At 44.7% G+C, this 23,289-nt stretch overlaps 1 protein-coding gene and 1 pseudogene across 2 annotated transcripts; both read left to right on the top strand.

The window, feature by feature from the left end:
* Nucleotides 1-2,698: 2,698 nt before the first annotated feature.
* On the top strand, nucleotides 2,699-6,826 carry LOC135362351 (serum amyloid A-2 protein-like). Its single transcript, XM_064576773.1, has 4 exons — nucleotides 2,699-2,767; nucleotides 3,463-3,557; nucleotides 6,113-6,251; nucleotides 6,517-6,826. The coding sequence occupies exons 2-4, from the start codon at nucleotides 3,467-3,469 to the stop codon at nucleotides 6,677-6,679; spliced, it is 393 nt and encodes a 130-aa protein (XP_064432843.1). The 5' UTR covers nucleotides 2,699-2,767; nucleotides 3,463-3,466; the 3' UTR covers nucleotides 6,680-6,826.
* Nucleotides 6,827-7,345: 519 nt separating this feature from the next.
* Nucleotides 7,346-22,603, top strand: LOC135362336 (BLOC-2 complex member HPS5-like; annotated as a pseudogene). Its single transcript, XR_010406896.1, has 10 exons — nucleotides 7,346-7,366; nucleotides 7,903-8,044; nucleotides 10,604-10,722; nucleotides 10,894-11,049; nucleotides 11,807-11,926; nucleotides 13,123-13,236; nucleotides 14,526-14,632; nucleotides 17,319-17,583; nucleotides 19,406-19,556; nucleotides 22,190-22,603. The product of XR_010406896.1 is annotated as a BLOC-2 complex member HPS5-like (transcript).
* Nucleotides 22,604-23,289: the final 686 nt, after the last annotated feature.

Here is a 23,289-nt window from a genome sequence, read left to right as displayed (position 1 = left end):
ATCTTACTTATTAAAGTGTTCATGATGTGTGGCCTCCGTACAATTTATTAAATAATCTTCCTGTCTCCCGCAATGTATAAAGTACTATGAGTTGTCTTGGCTAAGCCAGAAGAGTTCAGTGTATTAAGTACTTTCCAAGTGCTCAGAACATATTTGCATCATTTGAATCACCAAATTTTTCTTTCTTATACGTGCAAATCTCGCAGGTAGGTAACGTTACGTTATTCTTCTCATTTGAAATTCATGAAACTGTTGATCATTCTTTCGGCTGGCCCTCTGAGTCTGGGCCCTAGGCCTCCCATCCTCGCTTGATCACGGTACCCTGTGGGGCGTCTTTTCTAACTTTGGTTTCTGGCTCTTCATAGGCTTGGTGTTCCTCTCATCCACTTAAATTCATGTAACAGAGAAAAGGGAGGTCTCTGAGGCCTCTCCACAGCCTGGTCACACGGCCCTATTAGAGGAGGGGGACCGTCTCAGGTCTTCTGGAAACCAGGTCACTTCTGAGAGGGAAAGGGCTTCTCACTACTAACAAAGTTGGCACAATAGGCCCAACAGACACAGTCTCTGGAGTCCGGGACACAGCGACTCATGGCAGACTTCGGGAGATCTCTCCAAGGCCTGGAGATCTGATACCACCGTGCCAACATCTTTCTTTGGCAGGAGACACAAGGGAAATCGCTCCCAGTCCCTCCTGTTTATTGTTCTAAGCTTGGCCCTGCAGGGAGCTCAGTGTCTCTTCCAGAAAGAGAGACTACGTGACGGAACAAAGGAAGAGACCATGCCTTGCTTGCCCAAGCCCCTGTGAGGAGTTCCTCGTGGGTCTAGAAAGTGTCCTCGTGCGCTCTCTGTAATGTTTCTATCAAAGAAGGGAATGACTGGAATGCTGTCTGAAAGTGGGGAGGGCTTTCCAGCACGGAATGGCCCCAAGGGAGTAAAAGAATTGTCACAGGATGGGATCACTGGCCCAGGAGTTCTGCCCTGGGGAGCCTGGGAGGAGGGGCATGGGCATCACATGGCCTCCCCTGGGAAGCAGCCCCCAAACTCCCTTTCACCACTGGCTCTGGAGGGTTGACACTTGCCCTTCTCCCCACATGTCTACTCCTAGGACCAAGGGAGCCAAAACAGCTCAGGGTCCCAGACTGGGCAGACCTCAGTGACCCCACCTTTCCCAGGGAATGATTTGTGTGGGGAATGTCCAAATGCTGCTCAGCATTGCCCTGGATAAGAACCACAGGGACAGAGGGAACCTTTGACAGTTGTCTGCCCTACACCTCTCATCTCGTTGTACCTACAGTTATTCAAATAAGACCCAGACCCAGAAAGAGGCATCACTCCTAGTGCTGGCAGGCTCCAACCTAAGACGGTGATTCCCTCCCACTAGTGGAATCCTTGCCTGATTGGCTTCATCCTGGGTCAGCCTCCCCTTTGCAGTCTCCTACCCATAACTCCTCTAGTCTTGTGACAAATCAGAAGTCCGCCTCCTGCTTCTGCTCTGGGTTCCTGGTGGAGCTCGAGTCCTACCTCCTTCCTGGCTACTACTTAGCATCTTCCAACCTCTGGGCTGTCCAGTCTCCATGATTTGCTTGCATCAGCCCTGGAGGCACTTGTCTTGCATCTGAAATGCCTGCTCATTTTGCTTGTCTCCAGGATGCACCCCAGGCCACACCCCTGAGCTAGCACTCCCTGGGCTGGGCCTTCCTGGCCCTACTTCCTTAGGCTTCCAGCCCGGGGCCCCAGGTCAGTGTGTCATGGACCAGGTCAGTCCTCTGGACCCCCCATCATTGCTACCACATCACACACGCACCATCCTCTCTTCTCCAGGGAAATCCGATGACCTCTAAACTTCCCCTTTCACAAACAGGGGCAGGGAAGGGGTAGGTGAGTGGACGAGGGCCTCCATCCCACTGATACCGTCTGCATGCAATTTCTTCCCACCATAATCCTCCTAAACTCACATAGTAAAGCCCAGTCCTGCTTTTCCAGCTGAAACAGTTGTTCCGTATGTTCTTGTCGGGCATCCAACTTTCTCCTGAATCTTCTATTCTCATAATTTAGCAGCCAGTGGGCGATTTTCTGATCATTTTTAGGATGGATCATTTCTCTGTGACACTGTAGCAAATGTCTACAAAGAAATTCAATGTTCCTGGACCAGCGTGTCCTCCATTTAAGCCTGCCATTAGGAGCTCCCCCAGCAACTGATCATGAATACACTCCAGTCTGAAGGACTCCTTTTTCCAGCATCCAGGCCACTCCACTGAGTGCTGGAAGCTTTATTTTCCTGGTTGTTGGTCCTTCCTGTCCTTCTCCTGCTCCCTGGGGTCCCAGCTTATCCTTATCTCTTCCTTCAATGGAGACTGCTCTTCCATTGGGCTTCTACGCTCTCATTCTTGAGACAATCAAATCTCTTTTCTAATATTGATTACTCTTCACACCCATTGTCAATACATTATTGTGTGTGGAAGGAAACCTTTCCTCACCAAGAGTGAGACTGAAAACAGGCAGAAAACCCCACGTTTGCTACATTCCTGGAAGCTGCCAGATTGCACAACCTGGGAAATTAGATGGACATGAAGAAAGAGGCCGATATTCTGGATGCTGTGTTCTGGCCAAGGGGAATTTCCCAAATCTCAGTGTTTTGCTTCAAACCTGGCTTCCGCTTCATTCCCCTAGCAAAGCGTCAGTATATATACTGTGGGCACCCTTAGCAGGCAGGAGGGGCAGGCAGCTCAGCTTCACCAGGAGCCTCCTTGGGAAGCAACAGCCAAAGGTGAGGTACTAGAACTTTCCAACACGATTTCTCTTTGCAGACTCCCGTTCCCCACGGCATTCCTGCGCTATGTCCCAGCTCTCTGCTTCCTTCCTGCATCTCCTAGCCTGACAATTAGGATTCAGCAGATGTGAATACTTTCTGGGACTGGGATTTAGTCGTGCACTTCCTCGGTGAGAGTTCAGGGATGGGTAGAGCAGGCATTCTGCAAAGGTTTGTGCATTGTTTCACTCATCTCATTCGACAGACTGGTATATGGTCACAAAATGCCCAGATGCTTCTTTGGAAGCTTTCTTTACAGTGGGTGTCAGGGCCACAGGTGATGCCTGAAAGGGAAAGTGGTTTATATTAGAAGCGCAGTGCAGTCTCTCATACTGGGATTCCAATGAGGCAAGTGGAAATGGACACGTGGACCCTCTGGAATTCTCTCTATGTATCTGCGTATCACCTGCCTAATATATGTATACGCACTGTCTACTTCTTTCTACATATAATACATACACATATATGTACATACACAGGTATATATGTACACACGTGTGTGTGTGTATGTGTGTGTAGATCTACAGATATAGATACTATTGAGTGTGGCTTAGTTTTGGAATACAAGATCGGATCAACATTACTCCCCGAAAAAACCAATCCAAAGCAAAACTAAACACCTATCATCTTTGTGTGTCTCTTTGACTCTGCAGCAGGATGAAGCTATTCCTGGGCATCCTCTTGTGCTCCCTGGTCCTGGGCGTCAGCAGCCAAAGCTGGTTAACCTTCCTCAGGGAAGCTGGTCAAGGTAAGGCCCAAAGCATGGGGGTCAGGGGGAGGCCGCACCTGGCCTCCCTCCAGGATTCCCCAGAGCAGAGGCCACATCCACACAGGGCAAAGGCCGCAAGTGGGACGCGAAGAAGTGTGGTTTTCAAGATAGCAGTTTCACAGGCTTTCTATTTCTTGATTTTTTAACTGAACTGTATCTGACATATAACATCATGTATGTTTAAGGTGTATGTCGTGTTAATTTGATGCATTCCTATATTCAATCTGATTGCCTTTGTAGCTATAATTAGCACCTCTCTCATGTTACATAATTTCCCTTTCCTTTTAGTCATTGAAATACTTCAATTCTAGGCTATAGCACGTTTGATAATTATGATACAATATTGTTTGGTGCTCATTATACTGTGCCTTAAGTCTCTAGGGCTTACTTACTGCGTGTGGCTTTTCCCCTTAAACCACAGGTGTCCTATCCTTCCACCCCTGGCTTTTCTGGGCGGCAGTGCACTCTTCCATGGAGATCCCCAGGCTGGAGGTCACATAAAGTTTGGGCCTCAACTTGCAGCAGGAGCAGGAAGAGATAGATGTGGGGTCCAGGGTGCCGGCTCCCTTCCTACAAGTGGGAGTCGAGTGCCGCCTAGTGGGAAAGCAGGGACAGCTCATGGCTGGGTCTCAGGCAGCCAGGAAGGGGTGCCTCAAACTTGTGCACTTAGTCATCCCATCCAAGATGAACGGAGCTTGGCCCGTGCTAGGCACTGTTCTAAGAGCTTCACGTGGATGGATGAACTGGTTTTCATCCTCAGGTTTTAATCTGTGATCCTGCGATGTAGGCACCATCACCCCTTAACAGAGAACCTGAGGCACAAAGAGATGAAGCGTCTGACAAAGTCCTCAAGCAGAGCAGGGTTCACCCCAGTGGTGGAGCCCCCCCAGACTTTGCTAGGACAGGACTGTCCTGCCTCCCACAGCAGAGAGCGCATGGCCGACTGCGGGGTTTGGGAACACACAACCCTCTTGTTTATCTGAGTGAATGGCAGATAGTCAGGCTGTGGGAGAGGCGGAAGGCCACTCTGCAGAGCTCCTCTCCCCGCAACGAAAGGCACAAGGATTCCATGATGCAGGTTCTGCGGGCCTGAGACCTGGCTGCGCAGGAGAGCAAGAGACATGCGCCTCAGTAGTCAGACTCAGCGGCAAGATTTGTGTATTTCACAAAATCATTTCTTTTCTTTTTCTTTTTCTGTGAGAGTCACTGATGACTGTTTTAAGAGTTTGCTGTCACTCCTTTCTAAATTCTCACAGGCACCACTACAAATGTGTTTCCATCTTTAGGTCAAGGTTTTTCAAAGGGTTGTTCTAGGACCGCGTGCATGAGAATCGCCTGGGGCTTGGGGTGCTTTGTGAAATGCAGATGCTGGGAGCACACACCCCCCTCTGCTGAATCATCATTTCGGGGCTGAGCCTGAAATCTGGCCTTTACCAAGCACCCCGGGGGCTTTTTGTGCCCACTCAAGCTTGGGAACCACTGCCTCCAGTTTTGCCCCCACAAGGGACCAGTATGTCAGGCATTTTGGAAGGACTTCGTAAGCAAGGGGCCTCCAGCCACCTATTTAAATCTGTAACTTGGAGGGAGTAGGTTCAATAAGAATGCTCTTTCTAAACACCAGAATTAATAAATGCATAAAATGGAGATAAGGGATCGCATGGATATTAAACTAGGATTACAACTTGACAGTAGATTTTTCTCTTTTGCTTATTAAGTTACTTTTTGAAAGTCTTCATCTTATTGTAGCCTGATCGGATTCCTTCAGTCAGTAACTCTCCGGTCTTCCTCTGAGCCTAGTCCCTTTACTGTTTTTGTCCCAGCCTTCCTAAGGCCCAGAGAAGTGATAGCATAGTGAGCACCTACAACCTTCTAGAAGTTACACGTGTATTTTCTCAGTTTGTCTGCATAAGCACTGTGTAGAGGGCAATACTCTTCAGTTTCCTGGGGAGAACGCTGAACTTTAGAGCTGGGGTAGTTGCCCTTTCTCTGCATTTGATGCTGTGAAGCTCTCTTGGGAGAATTCACCTTTATCACCTGATGATTGAGTTCTGACAGTCTCCTGGTGCCACATTTGCCCCAGACATTCGGATGTACACAGAACTGAGCTGTCTTCACGCTGCCCACAGCGCTGAATCGCTCCCCTTTACTAGGTTGGGAGCCCTCCGGGTCAGCAGCCTCCCTCAGACTTGCCTTTGTCCTCACGCCCCAGTCAGAGGGTTCCCTGCCCTTTCCAGGTAGAGGTTCATTGCACAACGAAGCATCCCTTAAAGACCATCCCCCTCTTGTTCATACACATCACACACAGCCAAAAACCAAGTAGCAACAGTACTTAGAATGGAATCAAAAGAAGAAAACTTGCACCCGGTGTGATTCTCCTAACATTAACCCAGGGGAGTGAAAAGTAAAGGAATATGTATCTCAGCCAGTATAATCTCAAAGGTTTTTGTCAAAAGACTGAAATCTTAGAATCATTGGGAGGAAAATTTTTCTCTGTTTTGCCAGGAGATGATCACTTTTATTTTCTTTCCTTTCAGGGGCTAGAGACATGATGAGAGCTTACTCTGACATGAGAGAAGCCAATTACAAAAATTCCGACAAATATTTTCATGCCCGGGGGAACTATGATGCTGCACAAAGGGGCCCTGGGGGTGCCTGGGCTGCTAAAGTGATCAGGTAACATAGCTGCTGGGGTTGGAAGGATGGGTGAGCTGAGCATGCCAAGCTGTGATTTCCACCCTCCCCCATGGGTGCTGGTTCCCCAGCACAAGGGGATCTGCCAGGCTGAGTTGGGCTGTACCCAGAAATGATCAGTGTTTAGCGTCTCTAAACCTGGCCTCTTGTAGATTCATTAGTTTCTTGGAAAGAGGAGAGATAGGAAGGGTGGAGGTGTTGTTCATCAGCCCCTGATTAATCTCTTACCTGCTTCCCTCCATTCCAGCGATGCCAGAGAGAATTCTCAGAGAGTCACAGACCTTTTTAAGTATGGAGACAGTGGCCACGGAGTGGAGGACTCAAAGGCTGACCAGGCTGCCAATGAATGGGGCCGGAGTGGCAAAGACCCCAACTACTTCCGACCCCCTGGCCTGCCTGACAAGTACTGAGCTTCCTCTTTGTTCTGCCCTCAGGAGTTGGGCTGTGAGTCCCCTGAGGGCAGGGACACCCAGTCACTGAGTTCTCTGTCCCCGGGGGCTGGTGGAGGACACCTAATAGGTGTCTAATAAATGCTTGAAGAGATTGACTATTGAAAAGTGTGTGTTACTCAGTCTTGGGTGTAAGGACTGCTCGTTTGTTCCCCAGGGGAGATGGATGGACACCCCCGTGCGGGCGGAGCCCGGGCCCCCGGGTTTGGTGTAGGGGGACCATCTCAGCATGACACAGGACAGACGCCCCACACCCACCCCTCCCCGATCAGACCCGCTCCCCTGTCCAGGCCCCTCTGGTTGCACGGGTGCTATTTCCAGGTCCTTCCGTGTCCAGGCCCCTCACTGCCATCCGTGGGGTCCTCTTACCTTCTCTGTCCTCAGCGTCTGGTTCCCTTTGTTTTGCTCCTCGGTGGTCTCTGTTCCTGGGGGCAGGGAACCCAGCCGTGGGAGGACGGGACTGTGGCATCCAGCTCCGGCCACTGCCACCTTGATCTTCTGTTGTTTTCTCAGCACCTCCAAATCCAATGAAAACCAATTTCTGTCCCTGCCATCTGAGGAACGGGTCCAAGGCAGTTTTTCTCCACCTTATTTGCACTGCTCTACAAAAGCTCCCGGGAACAAAACATGTCAGGAAATGGTGGCTTAGTGACATCAGCAACATCTGGCGAGTTTTGTTGTCACCTCAGTGGGGGCCTTCTTGTTCATCAACTTTGACTTGTGGCACCCAGCAAACTTTCTCTGCCAAGCAAAGGACCATGGCCACACACTTTCTAACAAGACCTTAATGGCAGCCTTGTGAGGGCCCGTCCTGAATTATCCTTCGTTTTTATCCCTTAATAGCCAATCTTCTGCAACTATATAATAATTCTTTATGTTAACCAGCCCCTCCAAATTACTGCCTGGTTTCTGTCTCCTGACTGGCCCCTCACCAATAACGGGGTCTCCAATCTGCCAGGGCGTATAGGGTCTGCATGGGCTCTCCCCTTTGATATCCACAGCACGGCAGATAAGACCTCTCACACTGTCTCCGCCTCTCACTCTCAGCATGCTGAGGCCTCTCCAAGTGTTTTGTTGCTATTTCTAGACTTCTCTGTGTCCCCATCTCTTCACTGCCCAGTCACCTGTGTCCTGTCGCATTCTCTGCCTCTGCGCCTTGTCTCTCAGTGGCCCCTCTACATTAGTCTTTGGGAAGCCTAATTCTGGCTTGCCAGTTCATAAAGAAGTACTTTTTTCTCTTGGACTTGAAAAGAGCAAAGGAGAGTATCAAGCTTGGTTACGCCTGCAGTCCTTGTGTTTGGGATACTTTTATTGAAGGATTGACAGGTAATAATCAGATTGCCTTATCAAATAGAAATTAGTGTAGAGAACAATAGCATCTTAGCATTTTCACATTTAAAGAAAAAGACTTAAGTACAAAATCGCTTCTATTCTGGGCAACCTCCATTCCGTTTCCCCCTCAGTTTCTTAATTTTTAATACTTCTTCAAACATTGGTTTCATTTGCAATGGTATTATAAGAAATTCATTTTATTTCTCTCACAGTCATACTCAGAAAATGTATATAGCAATGTTGGAGAAGTTGGGGTTAAAGTAAAACGTTCTATAAATGCAGATATATAAAAACAAGAAAATCCTTTATGTAATGTACTAACGCTGAGATAATCTATGCCATTTATTGAGTACTTACTGTGCGTCAGATATCATGCTAAACACTTCATAGGCATCATCTCATTTCTTCCTTACAAGTGTCTTCAGAGTAGGTGGTGTTATTCCATTTAATGGGTGAAGAAACTGAGGCACAGAGAGATTGTAATAGTTGAGTGGGCTAAACTGCTGTAGTAAATATCTCCTAATAACTCGGATACAATAGAAGTTCATTTCTTGCTCCTGTCACTCCAGGACAGGTTCCAGGTCAGTGGGAAGCTCTCTTCCATGTGGTAATCCAGGGTTCTAAGTTTCTTCCATTTCTTTGAACTCCATCTTCCTGTGGGCTTGTGATTGAGAATGGATTGCTGTGTCCAGGGGAATGCATGTGGAACGGGCAAACATGCTATGCCCTCTTAGGGGCCTGACCTTGTAATGCCTGACATCTCTCCTGTTCATGTTCCATTGGTGAGAATTTTATCACATGGTCTCCTTACCTGTGAAAGAGACTGGGAAATGTAAGCTATCCAGGTGTCTAGAAGGAAGGGAATGGTACGGGTGAAGAGCTTGCACGTCTCAGGGATTTTGGTGGATTAACAGCAGTCTCCATTTCACACGTGACTGAAAGTGTGTGTCATCCTCCTATGGAAACCGGCTCTCATACTTCAGACCATGCATGCTTTTTCCACTGTATAGACCCGTTTTTGAATAATTGATTTATCAAAAGTTAACAATCACAAGTACAGATACATTTTTATATTGTCTGACTTAAAGATCTTCAAGTTTTCTAGAAACATGATCTGTAGTTATTGTTCTGCTTCAGTTCACATTTAGCAGTTAAAAGCATAAGAAATGATTTCAGTCTTTCTCTGAGTTGAGGTAGACTGTCTTTTACATGAAATAAGAAAATTTATTTCTCCTCCAGTAGGTTCACATTATTATGTTTCACATTACTTTTTTTTTTTTCACGTTGTTACTTACTGGAACTTTGCAATATCTGTCTCTTATGTGATCACACCCAACCTGAAAAGAGTATGATCAGCCTGAGGGGTTGTTAACTTGTAACCAGAGCTGGCTAGAGCCAGTGGGTTGGGTACTTTGAGATGATGCAGCTGCTTGCTTGAATTTAGGGGGAGATGTTTGGCTTAGCCCCCACCCAGTTATAAAGCTTGCCCTCACATCTCCAGCTGTAAATGATGGTTGCCTTCTCTGAATTTGTTCAAGTACTTACTGCCTGACACAATCAAATAGGCGCAATAATGAAACTGGGGAAAAATGATTTTTAAAAACCATGTATCAGAAATGCAAGGTTGGGTTTTTAGAAATGATCTGAACAGGTTCCACCTTTTTGCTAATGATGTAGTTAAGGAAAACAGCTTTTGGAACTGTTCTTGGGGAATGGTCTTCAGAGCCAGTTGAAAACTACTTCAAAAAACTCATTTTAGGGGCTCCTGGCTGGCTCAGTCGGTGGAACATGCAACTCTTGATCTCTGGATTGTAGGTTTGAGCCCCACGTTGGGTGTAGAGATTACTTAAAATCTTAAAAAAAAAAAACCCTCAGAGGGGGAAGCCTGCTTCTCCCTCTGACCCTCCCCCCTCTCATGTGCTCTCTCTCTCATTCTCTGTCTCAAATAAATAAATAAAATCTTTTAAAAAAACAAAAACAAAAACAAAAACCTCACTGTAGATTCATGTGTGTGTGTATTATTATATATATATACTTTAAACTACAAGTAGTTTTAACTAGATCGTCACTCACACTTGGCTGTAACTGATGTTTATTAAAAATAGGTGAAATTTTAACTTTATTTTGTTCAAACAGATGGGCTAGAGGGCACTGGTTCTAGGAAAAATGACAAATTTGGCCTTGATGATATATACTGTATATATACGTGTGTACATATATATATATATACACAGATATATATATTCTATTGATTTAGTATATAACACATATATTCTAATATATGTTACCTTTTTTGAGGGTGATAGTGGCTTATATATTGGTTATGTGTTCTTCTCTTGTTTAAAAAATTAAAATGTGCTTTGCCTCCCAATTTGAGTTTAAGGTCTTTAAAAGTAGGGATTGTGTGTCTTGTTCTTTTTTTTGTCCTTCACTGCTTAAACATTGTGCCAGGCACCCAGGAGGTCCATGACTGATGATTGTTGAATGAATGTATTCATGAACTGAATATTTATAGCTATGAGATGAAAGGAAAAGGTGTGCTTTATCTTTCAGAAATGGCAAGTTCCAATCCTGCATATATGGAGATGGAAGAAGGAGACTTACCAACATGATTAGTTATTGAATGATTCAGTTCCCTTTGACAATCCTTTGTTGATTGCTTATGCTGCCCGGTAAGTTGTCATATATGTTGTTTATATGAATAAAGCGCGTATTTTTTTGTGTCTTAATCTCTAAAGTTTTACTCAGTTGCCTTGTTATTTTTATTTCTAATAAGTGCTTAGACATGTAACCAAGTTACATCATCTCACTGAAGTTGGGGACTAACTTGTTTTTAAATGCAGGTTGTATGAGAAGTTTGGAGAATCTGCCCTTCGGTCCTTAATCAGGTTTTACCCATCTGTTTTGCCTTCGGATGTCATGCAACTTTGTCATCATCATCCTGCTCAGTTTTTGGCCTATTTAGACAGTCTGGTGAAATCGGGGCCTGAAGATCAACGGTGAGAAGGCGAGAACATTTGCAGACTCCCCTTTGCTTTGATAGGGCATTGTTTCCCTTTTAGAAGCCATTGTAACGTTTTTACTGCCAACTGCCACCGAGCTGAGGCCCCTACTATGGAAGAGGATGATTACAGTCATTACCCTTCTGTCACAGTCCACAGCACGCACTGTAAATGTGTGCAGACCACATTCTCTTCCCCCCCCCCCCCACCCCCCCAGGGATTCTCAGATGATCAGAGTAAATTTAAAGCCCTGCTTCAGGTCCTCCGCTAAGACAGGTAAGTTTCCTTGTTGTCTGGGCTGGTGAGTGGATTTATTGCCACCTCCTTGTTGATAGCATCCCAGCTTTTTGCGGGGTCTCATCTTTTTGTGGATCTCAGTTCCAGCTTTGCTGCTTTTTTAGATTGAGGCCTCATTGCCTATTTCTGCATGGCCCTTGGTTGTTGAAAGTAGCAACATCCCCCCCCCCCCACCACCACCACCTTTTTTCCTCTGATTGATTTACATGTGCCATACTGGCCTCCTTCCTCTCTCTGTCCCTCGTTTTTTTGGCCCTTTGACATTTTCCTTGTTATCTTGAGCTCACCTGTTCATTTAAAAGGCTGTCAGATTTTCACCTGCATTTCTAGACATCTTGTAGCAGAGCATTTTCATCTACTATTTTGATCCCCTAATAACATTTTCTTCACATTCCCACATTTTAGGTCTCTTTTCTCAGCGTGAAGATTGGTGATTTTGTCTCCAACTTTCTTTTAGGCCATCCTTCCTTGAGTCCCTTCTACAACCAGAGTCTTTGAGATTGGATTGGCTGCTTTGGGCCGTGTCCCACGATGCTCCCCCAAGCACAAGCACGATGGACAATGAAGGAAACCCCAGGTACAGAAGTTCTCTGTCTAAGCTGTGATGTTCTTCTGGAATGAAATGGCTTTATTCACATGTAGCATTCTGGGCTTTCTTCAGGAACAGCTGTGGAAGAGACTGACTCAAGTCACGATAGTAATGAGACTGAGTGTACTTCTTAGTGGTTCTGAACATTTTTGGACTTACAGATCTTACAAGAATCTGATGATTCCTCTCAGAAAAATGCATATCCCTGCACAATTTTGCACATGATTTCAGGTTAAACTGACCCCCTGAAGCTCTTTCATGGATCCACATTAAGAGTCCTTGATGATTCAATCTGTATTAGAGGGAGAAAATTGTATGTTTTTTTCCTGGAAAATTTCTAGACATAGCTTGATTTGGGACTAAGAAAAAAAACTATTCATAAAAAAATACGCACTGATACATGTAATGTATTAGAAATGTTCCTTGTGTTTTCCTCTAGGAGAAGCTTTTTAAAAGCCCCCCAAAGTGCCTATCTTATATGCCTAGACAAAAGCTCTAGAAGGACATACAATGGCTGTCTGTGAGTGATGAATGAATTATAGGCTTCTTTCCTTTGCTTTTGATTACTTAAAATGTCTATTTTTAAAAAATAAACAGGTAATCGATTTTACTGGAAAAACAGAATTGACATAAATTAAAATTACATATTTGAATATTGTGATTAATAACCTCAGTCAACCAGCAAACTATTCCCAAAACTTTAAGGACATATAAGCAAGCAAGCAAGCACCAAATGTTTACAGAACCACAGAGAAATTTCAAGTACCACTGTAGACTGGTGATAAAGAAGGCCTTTAAAAAAGGTCGGTTGGGCATCTGCCTTTGGCTCAGGTCATGATCCCAGGGTCCTGGGATCGAGTCCCGCATCGGGCTCCCTGCTCGGCGGGGAGCCTGCTTCTCCCTCTGCCTGCTCTGCCTGCCCCTTGCCCTGTTTGTGCGCGCGCTCTCTCTCCCTGACAAATAAATAAAGAGCTTTAAAAAAAAAATAGAATAAAAAATAAACAGGTATTTGTATAGGAAAAATAGCTATTTTTAATTTTTCAAAAGGCAAGTAGAAATGTTTGAAAAATACAATAGTAATGGAACAAATAAAATTAAACTCTGTTCTTACCTATTAGATGATGAATAAACATTTTGTAGAATGTATTTCCTATTCCATTTACTGAGAGCTTTTCATTTCACAGGCCTCATTCACACTTGTGTTCGTGGGGTTATAGCCAGCTGATGCTTCATCTCATTAAACTACCTGCAGATTTTACAACCAAAGAGAAAATGACTGACATCTGTAAGTCTCATGGGTAAGTGAGAATTTTTTAGAAGCTGAAGTTAAGATTAGAATCATCTTAGTTAATAGCTCTGTAGCAAAGGACTTGAGTTGGTATGCTTTATCATTTGGGAATTCTCTTTACTATGGAAAAGTACCTTTTGTTTTAAGTGATAGTAGAGTAAACATCTTTTTAAATTTTGTGCATATTTTTTCTTTGTGTAGAAGAGACGGCCCTTGCTAATTCCTCTCTCCCCCTGGTCCTTAGTAGCTAGCCCCAGTTCTCAGGCACTGAGGTGGTATTTAATTAAGCACCAGACTGTGTGATAAGTTACAATTGATGCAGGGTTCTCAAGAAGGGAGAGATCAGAATGTGCTCAGTAGAAGTGCTGGTGAAGGACTTCAGGAGGGGGTGAGACTTTGGAGGTGAAAGCCCTGAAGGCTGGACAGGATTTGTATTGATAAAGGAGCCCAAGAGGAGGGCAGGGCAGGCGAGAGAAACATCAGGAGCAGGAGAAACTGACATTGCTTTTTGTCTGGACCACGTATCGGTTCTTTATTGCTTGGCCGTGTTACCTTATGGCTCCACCTGGATTATCATCTTCTGGAGCTAGGGACCTGTGTCTTCCTTTTTCCTCATAATGCCTCAGTTCGTGGTAGGTACTTGATACATATTTGTTCATTGATAATAAGAGATGAGACTAGTCGGGTGTGGTGGGTGATGAGATCATGTAGGACCTTGAAAGCTCATCAGAAGAATTTAGCTATCAGTAGAGACCTTTTAGACTTTGGTACAAAAATGACATGATAAAAATGGAGCTTTCTGGAGATCATTTCTGGTGTCATACATGAGAAAGAAATGGGACATTCTGCAGAAAAATGTAGTGAGACTTAAAGACAACGGGTATAGCAAATGAAGGAGGGCGAAGAGTCAAGGAAAACTTCCATAGTTTGCATATTTGGGGGAGAAATCTGAAAGTTTATAAAGTATTTAAGGTTACATATTTCATAATTGGTGCTTGGCCTCAAATGTCAGTATTTATCTCTAGCTTTTATTCTTTTTTTTCTTAAACACTCCAGATGGGGCTGTCTAATAGAACTGTCTATGATAATGGAAATATTCTACTACATCGTCCAATATGGTAGCCACTAGCCACTTAGGCTATTGAAAGCTTGAAATATGGATTGGTCAGCTGAAGAACTTTTTACTTAATTTAAATTTAAGTAGCCACATGTGGCTAGCATCTACTCTATTGGACAGCACAGCTCCAGATAAATTCACTGTTTTGATTCCTTTCTTCCACTTGGTTCTCTAAATTAAAGTTTCTGGCCTGGATATCTTTCTCTTTGTTTGGAGCTGGAAAGAAGAAGAGAGGCCTTCACCAACATTGTGTGCCTAAATGATATGAGCCTGATGGAAGGGGACAATGGTATGTAAATCCCAACTGGTTACTCTTGGCTGTACTATTTTAGAAGTCACTGCAGACTTTTCAATAAAGAAATTTGGTGAACATTTTGATGATCCTGTATGTAATTCTATAATTCCAGCTAGCTGTCAGATTTGTGGAGGTTTGTTTTTTCTTGTTGTTTTTTAAGATTTGATTGGAGAGAGAGTGAGTGAGAGAGAGCAGGAGCAAGGGGAGGGGCAGAGGGAGAGGGAGAAGCAGGCTCCCCGCTGAGCAGGGAGCCCGATGCAGGACTCAATCCCAGGACCCTGGGACTATGACCCAAGCCGAAGGCAGACATTTGACCAACTGAGCCACCCAGGCGTCCTAGAGGTTTGTTTTGTTGTTGTTGTTTGTTTGTTTTGTTCGTTTATCTATACCACGTAGTATATTATGAAATCATAATAACTTTTCTATTAACGAATGCTTCCTGTGCGTTAGGCACTTTGCTAGGTCCTTTTTCGTTTGCCGTTTAAATGAGATAACAAGCCGTTGGCGTAGTTCCTGTTATTTCTGTTTTACAGAAGTCATAACTGAGGCCTAGAGGAAGGAGAGTCAGTTTCCCCAAAGCCATACCACTGGTGGAGCAAGTGTTCAGGCCCAGGTCTGACTCTCTCTAAAGTTTGTGTTCAGATTCTTCTCTCAGCACTAGGCTTTTACACAGCCAAAAGTTAGATATCATCCAAATGAACTTAAAGTGGACTGGCAGTCAGCTTTTCCTAAGCCTTCACAGGTATTTAGATAATTAAAAAAAATTTGGGGGGCGCCTGGGTGGCTCAGTCGCTAAGCATCTGCCTTCGGCTCAGGTCATGATCCCAGGGTCCTGGGATCAAGCCCCACATCGGGCTCCCTGCTCAGCGGGAAGCCTGCTTCTCCCTCTCCCACTCCCCCTGCTTGTGTTCCTGCTCTCGCTATCGCTCTCTCTGTCAAATAAATAAATAAAATCTTTAAAAAATAATTTTTTTTTTAAAATTTTCATCAATCCAACAAAGATAAAATGATAATCAGAAGGCCACGCTTTGACACACTGATATCTGAGGCCTGAGACTCTGTCTTGGCTGTTCTGTAGTGTTGCTTTATTCGTCTCAGTGCAAAGATGCCAAGTGCGTGACATCGGGGTCCTTTATTCAGCAGTGTGACCTACAGCCTGTTCAGCCCTGTTGGTGTAGGAGAGGGAAAGTTCGAACAGGGCAGGGAAGCCAATTGACTGGCAAGTGTTAGCTTCTGATGTCCCAACTATTGCAAAAATTACTGAGATCATCTGTTTCAGAAATGAAGAAGAGGGCCAGGTGGTTCTGCCGGACTAGAGCTGTAGACATGGATACGCTCCTGAAAAATAACCAGAATAGTTAAGATAGACATGGCTTATATTTTTCAAGTTACAACACGATGTTTATTGTAATAGATAAACACTGAAAATTCGGGAAGCATAAAGAAAATAAGTATCACTTAAAATCTTTTCTGCCCAGATAGTCTGAATATTTTGGTAAAGTAATAATAGCAGCTGTTCTTACCCTTGGTATATTAAATGGGGGTCTTTTCTAGACACTTCTGTTTCCCCATAACTCATATTAATCACTCTTCAAGGCATGTTGGTTTTACTGCCAAATGTAGATCTGTGTACTTAACTTTTGCTCCACCACCAGCTCCGGTCCTAGCTACTTGCCTAGATGGCGGCAGTAACCTCAGAATTAGTCGACTGGTTTCCATTCTCTCCCACCTTTAATCCATTTGCCCTATAGCAGCCAGAAGCGTTCTTTTACAAAAATTGGGTGATGTGGCTCTCCTCCTTGAAGCGCCTTACGTGGAATTCAGAATAAAATCCAGGCCTTTGTGCACTGTAGGCCTTTCTTTGAGTTCCTTGAATTCAAGGTCTGTCCTGTCTCAAGTGACCTTCCATGTTTCCTTTGCCGGAAATGCAGGCTCCTTCACCTTCCGTTCCTGACGCCCTGCCACCTCAAGCTGCCCGTATGTGAGCCACAGGCACGTGCTCTCTAAGCTTGCCTGGTCTTTAAACTCTCTGCTTACCTGTCCCATCCTAATGGAGCCCTTCTCAGATCCTCCCCCAAACCTGCCATTCTCTCTAATGGTTCCCTGATCTTTTTGTTTTTTTAATACTTCATTTATTTATTAGAGAGAGAGAGCACAAGCAGGGGCAGTGGCAGGCAGAGGGAGAAGCAGGCTCCCCCCGAGCAAAGAGCCCGATGTGGGACTCAAGACCTGAGCTGAAGGCAGATGCTTAAGGACTGAGCCACCCAGGGACCCTGGTTCCCTGATTTTTATCGCACCGAGCCCAGTTTATACGTACAGATTTATCTCTGTGTTTATCTAAGGTTCTGCCCCCTTTACTAGACTGTGAGCTCCACAAGAGTGCAGGGCTCATCATGTCTGGTTGGTCCCTCACTGCACCTTGGGTGCCTAGCCTAGACTATACCTGGGAAATTCCTGAGTGAGCAAGTGAATGAAGAATTTTGGAACTAATTTTGTGACTTCTCCTTATCATTATTTATTCAGCAAATGTTCAGAAAGCAACTTTGTGTTAGGATGATGAGGTACGTTCTTAGGTTTTGGTAGTAAACGTTTTCACAAGCGGTTTTGACCATCTCCTATACACAGGCAGAGTTCTAAGGGCCATTAGAGCCGACGTGTGTGTTTCTGTATGTGTGCGTAGGTTGGATCCCAGAGACTGTGGAGGAATGGAAGCTTCTGCTACATCTCGTACAGAACAAGAGCACGAACCCCCAGAAGTCGCCAAATGGAAACTTCAGTGATGGGCCTCCCCCCATCAACGTGGAGAATGTGGCACTCCTGTTAGCTAAGGCCATGGGCCCAGATCGGGCCTGGTCACTGCTACAGGAATGTGGTTTGACCCTGGAGCTGTCAGAGAGGTTTACCAGAACCTGCGATATCCTAAGGATTGCTGAGAAAAGGCAGAGGTAATACTTGTCATGCCCTTTCCACAGGGGCTTGGGGAACGTAGATGCTCACAGATTTTCAGAAGGGGGATGGAGCTTTTAGAGATCATTCAGCCCCAGCTGGTCACTAACAGCTGAGGGGGCTGAGACTCATCTGCTGATGAAGGCGATTGAGGGATGAGCCTAAAGTAACGTGTTTCACAGTCATGACCGAGACACTGTGCAGATCAGTGTGAATACCCAAAGTTGACATGTAGTAGTTCTCAAAGACAGTTACTAGTACCAAAGTTCAAATTGTCTCAGGACTTTTTTGGTTTTTGTTTTCATCGTGGTAAAATACAGGTAACGTAACATTTACCATCTTAACCATTTTTAAGTGTTTGGTTCAGTCGTGTTAAGTATATCCATATCATCTTGCAAAACTTCAACTTTACGCATTAAACAACTCCTCATTACCCCCTCCGTGCAGCTTCTGGCAACCACCTGTCTGCTTTCTGTCTCTAATTTTGACTGCAGTAGTCTCCCCTTATCCAAGGGGGATATGTTCCCCAAGACCCCCAGTGGAAATCTGAAACCATGGATTTACTGAACCCATATATGTACTATGTTGTTTCCTATACGTGCATACCTATGATGAAGTTTAATTTGTAAACTAGACACAGTAAGAGATTAATAATAGCTAATAAAATAGAACAGTTAAGACAGCATACCGTAATAAAGGTTATGTGAATGTGGTCTTTCTCTCTCTCTCCATTCCTCTCTCTCTGTCTTTCAAAATATCTTACTGTACCGTACTCACCCCTCTTCTTGTGATGGTGTGAGATGAGAAAATGCCCATGTGATGAGATGAACTGAGGTGAACGACATAGGCATTATGACGTAGTGTTAGGCTATTCCTAACTTTCTGATGATATATCAGAAGGAGGATCATTTGCTTCTGGACCATGGTGGACCATGGGTATCTGAAACCATAGAAAACAAAACTGTGGATAAGGGAGGACTACTGTATTATAAGTATCTTACATAAGTGGATTCATATGGTGCTTGTCTTTTTGTGACTGGCTTTTATTTCACTTAGCATAATGTTTTCAAGGTTCATTCATATTACAGCATGTGCCAGAATTTCCTTCCCTTTTAGGGTTGAATAATACTCCATGGTGTGGATATACCACGTTTTGTTTATCCATTCATCTGTCTTATGGACACTGGGGATGCTTCTACCTCGTGGCTATTATGAGTAATGCTGCTCTGAACACGGATATACGAATGTCTCTTTGAGACCCTGCTTCTAATTCTTTTGGGTGTGTACCCAGAAGTGGAATCGCTAGAACACATGGAATTCTATTTGTAATTTTTTGAGGCGCTGTCATACTGTTTTCCATAAGGGTCGCACCATGTTCCATTCCCACGAGTAGTGCACAAGTGTACCATTTTCTCCATATTCTCACCAACACTAGTTATTTTCTTTTTGACAGTAGCCGTCCCTAATGGGCATGAGGTGAGAAGTCACTGTGGTTTTTATGTGCATTTCCCTAATGATTAATGATGTTGAGGATCTTTTCATACACTTGCTGGCTGTTTGTATATCATCTTTGGAGACCTGTCTATTCATGTCCATTGCCTATTTTTTAATTGCATTGTTTTTTTGATGTATGAATTTTTTGTATATTCTGGATATTAACCCTTTATCAGATACATGATTCACTCCATTGACCGTGTCTTTTGATGCACAGACTCGGTCAGTTTTTTGAATCCTTTCATTCTTTGTAGGTTTTAAGAAGTTTTTTATAAAGAAAAAACAATGAAAACTAAGTGCACCTGTTTCTTTTCTTTCGGATTTCAGAGCCTTGATACAAAGCATGCTTGAAAAATGTGATCGGTTTCTCTGGTCTCAGCAGGCCTAGTGGAAGAAGATTCAGCAAATGTCACAATGCTTTGAGAAAAACTGAACCATGCTCCTGAACCTCCTGAGTGCATTTGCTGTTGAAGGAAAGGTACACCTGAAAACCCTGCCACGTTACCGGGGGTACTTTAGTCAGTGTCTATAACTTCTGCATTTGTGGCTCTATCTGTGACCTCAGTGTTTCTCAACCACGGTTGAATTTTGACAGGAATCAGGCCTTGTTTGCTGAAATGAAGTGCTCTGGAATCAGAATTTGCAAGTTCACAGCCATGCAGGCCTTATTCTGAACTACAGTATTATTTTCTCCTTGCTAGTGGATTGGGGGAATTATCGTGACTCGTGTAGAGAGCAGAAGTTTCTCATCCTGGTTGCATGAAGACAGATAAAATAACTGACAGGGGTTGAATTCTTTTTATATCTTATCTGGAATAGTTGAGAAAGTACTGAAATAAGACCTAGCGGAATGGAATGAGCACATCAAATAAGTGAAACACTGAAAATTCAGATGAGATATTTACATGGAATGACCCCATATTTAAATTGAGCTAATTGAAAATATATTTTCTCTCAGTATTTGACTTTTTCTAATCTGAACCTGTATGCAAATGACTGGAAAGGTTTTATCTCTAAACTTTCCTGAACAGTGGTCCAAAGGAATCATGCACTTTTTTAAAAACTATTTTTTAAAAGCCATAATAAAGGAAAGCTAAGTACTAACAAACACTGTAGTAGGCGCTGTGCCAGGTACTAGAATGCCTTCCTCAGGCTCCTGTACATTTACATAGCATGTTACATTAATAATAAATGTAAAATCTGTTTTTATTTGAAGGGACCTGTATCTGTTAACATAAATGAACTCAATAAACACGAGTTTATTGTGAACAATTTGCGGGAAGGTGTGGGGTAGACTCAGTGTGGAGTAAGAAAAGCATTGGATACGTTGCATGATTCACTTCTTTTTTTCATTCGTAACACAGCCAGAGAGCTACAGACAGAAATGGCTGTCATACTTCCACATGGTATTCGGATATGATGTGACCAGAGGGCTTGAAGGAGATTGTCAGAGAAAGGAGGCTTCTCAAAGTTCCTTAGGGTTTTGGGGAGCGTAGAAAACCTAACACTTCTGGTCAACAGTGGGTGTGGTGGGGGGGTGTGTGTTTGGGTGTGTGTGGTATTTCCCCTTACCAAGCAGGTCTCTGACACCAATCGGGTGACCTACAGTTCAACCCAATTCTGACACTACTGACCCAGAGGTAGCATCAGATCCCCCAGGTGAAGGGCTCAGTCCCAAAAGACTGCCCTCCATTTTATTATTTTTTTAATTTAAATTCAGTTAATTAACATATAATGTGTTACTGGTTTCAGAGGTATAGGTCAGTGATTCATCAGTCTTACATAACACCCGGTGCTCATTACATCACGTGCCCCCCTTAATAATGTCCATCACCCAGTTACCCCATCCCCCCACCCCGTGCCCTCCACTTCAGACACTAATTGCAAGTCCCAGTTGTTAACTATACTTCTGACCAACTGGCTGTACATCAGAGGTCCTCACGACGCCTTCCTTGGATTTGATGGTTTGATTAATTTGCTAGAGCAGCTCCCAGAACTCAGAGAAACAGTTTGTTTAATAGATTGCCAGTTTGTTATATAAGGATATAACTCAGGAACAACCAGATAGAAGAGATGCAAAAGGCAAGATTTGGGGGAAAGCGTCAGGAGCGTCCATGCCTGCTCCAAGCTCCACCTTCTCCAAATCGCCCCATGTTCACCAGTCCGGAAGCTCTCTGAATCAAGTTCTTTGGGGTTTTTTATGCCTTCGTTACAAGAGCATGGTTGAGTAAATCACTGGTCACTGGTGATCGAACTCAGCCCCTCTCTCCCACTGAGGTCAGGGGTGGGGCTTGGGGGGCTGGGCGTGAAAGTCCCGATCCTCTGAATCACCGGCAGCCAGCCCCCATCCTTAGGTGCGGTCCAAATGTCACCTCGTTAGTACTGCAAGGCATCTCTGTGGCGTTCATCACTTAGGACATTCCAGGGGTTTTAGGAGCTCTGTACCAGAAATGGGAGGAAGACCAAATACGGACTTCTGAACCGTCAATCACAGTATCATACCTTCCCACTAGCATCACCTGGGTTTTGGCTGTAGTGGATTATGTTGAATGTGAGTCTGTACTAAGGTAAGGAGCAAGACCCCTCCCTTCACTGTCCGTCAGCTTCTGTCACTACATAATGACTGTCCAGAAGAGGGCCCAGAAGAAATCTCAGGAGAAGGACACAGCCTGAACTGGCCCAATTGTGCGATCATTTCCTGACGGATTGTTTTAAGGCATCTTACGGCAATCCTCATTTGCCAAAGGGGCACAGAGAAATTTCTAGCATTAAAAAAAGAATAAAAATCACATCATCTGAATTTATTTTCCAAAGTAAACCAAGCAAGCAGCAAAAATCCCCTTCGGTGAAACACTGAAGTTTGAACAGTCAAGTTGGATATTAGGCAGTGTTTTCCAATACAACCTGTATCTTTTACTGGCCTAAAAATTACAGACAGTGATTCATGGTGGCCTCACTTTCAACAGGCTGCAGGGTAGCGTAGTGGCTAAGAGCTTGGTGCTGAGGAGGGCTGTCTAGCTTTGAATGCTGCTCTGTCTCCTTATAAATGACTGTGGGGAAGTTACTTTTTTCTCTGTGTCCGTTTTCTCTTCTAAACAATGGGGATGGTAGTAGCACTCAGGATGGTTTGAGAAGTGACGGAGGTCATGAATGTGATGAATGTGAAGCACGGAGCAGGCGCCTGGCACAGAGTACAGGGAGAGCCATCTCTTGGTGACACGTGAGACTAAAGTGCAGGGCAGTAAAGCTTGTGACGGTGCCCAGGAACACGTGTTAGCTGTTGTGTGAGAGGATTGGAAGATCCTTGCACCCAGAAGTGATCAGACCCGGGTAAGCTGGTTCATACGAACCCGGGAGAGTGGGAGCACCAAAACTGAAGGTAAGAATGTCCTTGTATGTGTTAAATGTCCCTGTCCTGCCCAAGGCTCCAAACCTTGTGATCGTCCTTGCCTCTCCCCTCCTCAACCCTCATTTACGTTTCCCTAGCCACCGCTAGGGAAATCCTCTCAGTTCTGTGTTGGTGGTGGTTTCCACTGGTCATTCCCCGTCCGCCCTCCCCCCCCCCCCCCGCCATCTCTCTTGCTGCCAGTCCACGTTCTCATTTCTTCTTGCCTGCCTAGACAGTCGGAGCAGTCCTAGTGACCTTTCTTTCTTCACTTGTAAACACTGCCTTCCCCCCGCCACCCGCCACCACCACTCAGTCTCAGCGCCCTAAAATACAAGCACCTAGGCATCACCCAGGGCAGGTGATTCACAGCCCTGCCACACATTAGAGTCAGCACAGGAGCTTGTGAAAAATACTGAGTCGGGGATCCTGCCCCAGGCCTGGGATCTGTAGATCAAGGGTCTAATACAATCCTCAGCCGGCCTCCTACCCCCACATTGTTGCTAGATTTAGGTAGAGAGTGACCCTGGTTTACAGATAAACCCGTCTTGGTCTCATGGGAAGTTAATGAGAGGTCCACTGCCAGAGTTCTTGTCCTTTTGAGGCACGGCCTTAGTCACACCTCTTCCCAATCAGAAACTTTCGGTGGCTCCCCTCTGCTTTCAGAATAAAGCCCGAATCCTTGAGCTTGTCATTGAAGGCCCTCTCTGACTTGTTTCCAAATTCAGTTCCTCAGTTCGAGAGTTTGTCTCTCATCCTGGATTCTCTGTTTCGTGGATACACTCTGCATGTGGGCCTCTGGTTGGACCCCTGCTTAAACCCTGAA

Source organism: Mirounga angustirostris, unplaced genomic scaffold, assembly GCF_029215605.1.
Source record: "Mirounga angustirostris isolate CCGP_5_RB_7025 unplaced genomic scaffold, mMirAng1.0.hap1 SCAF_13, whole genome shotgun sequence".
Taxonomy (NCBI): domain Eukaryota; kingdom Metazoa; phylum Chordata; class Mammalia; order Carnivora; family Phocidae; genus Mirounga; species Mirounga angustirostris.
Note: the sequence above shows the minus strand (reverse complement) of the source record. Positions and strands in the feature narration are given on the sequence as shown.

What these genes read in the sequence shown, in the direction of transcription:
- LOC135362351 (XM_064576773.1), top strand. Translation starts at nt 3,467, where the DNA reads ATGAAGCTATTCCTGGGCATCCTCTTGTGCTCCCTGGTCCTGGGCGTC. An exon ending in CCTCAGGGAAGCTGGTCAAG is followed by an intron (nt 3,558 to 6,112) that starts GTAAGGCCCAAA and finishes CTTTCCTTTCAG; the next exon opens with GGGCTAGAGACATGATGAGA. An exon ending in TGGGCTGCTAAAGTGATCAG is followed by an intron (nt 6,252 to 6,516) that starts GTAACATAGCTG and finishes CCTCCATTCCAG; the next exon opens with CGATGCCAGAGAGAATTCTC.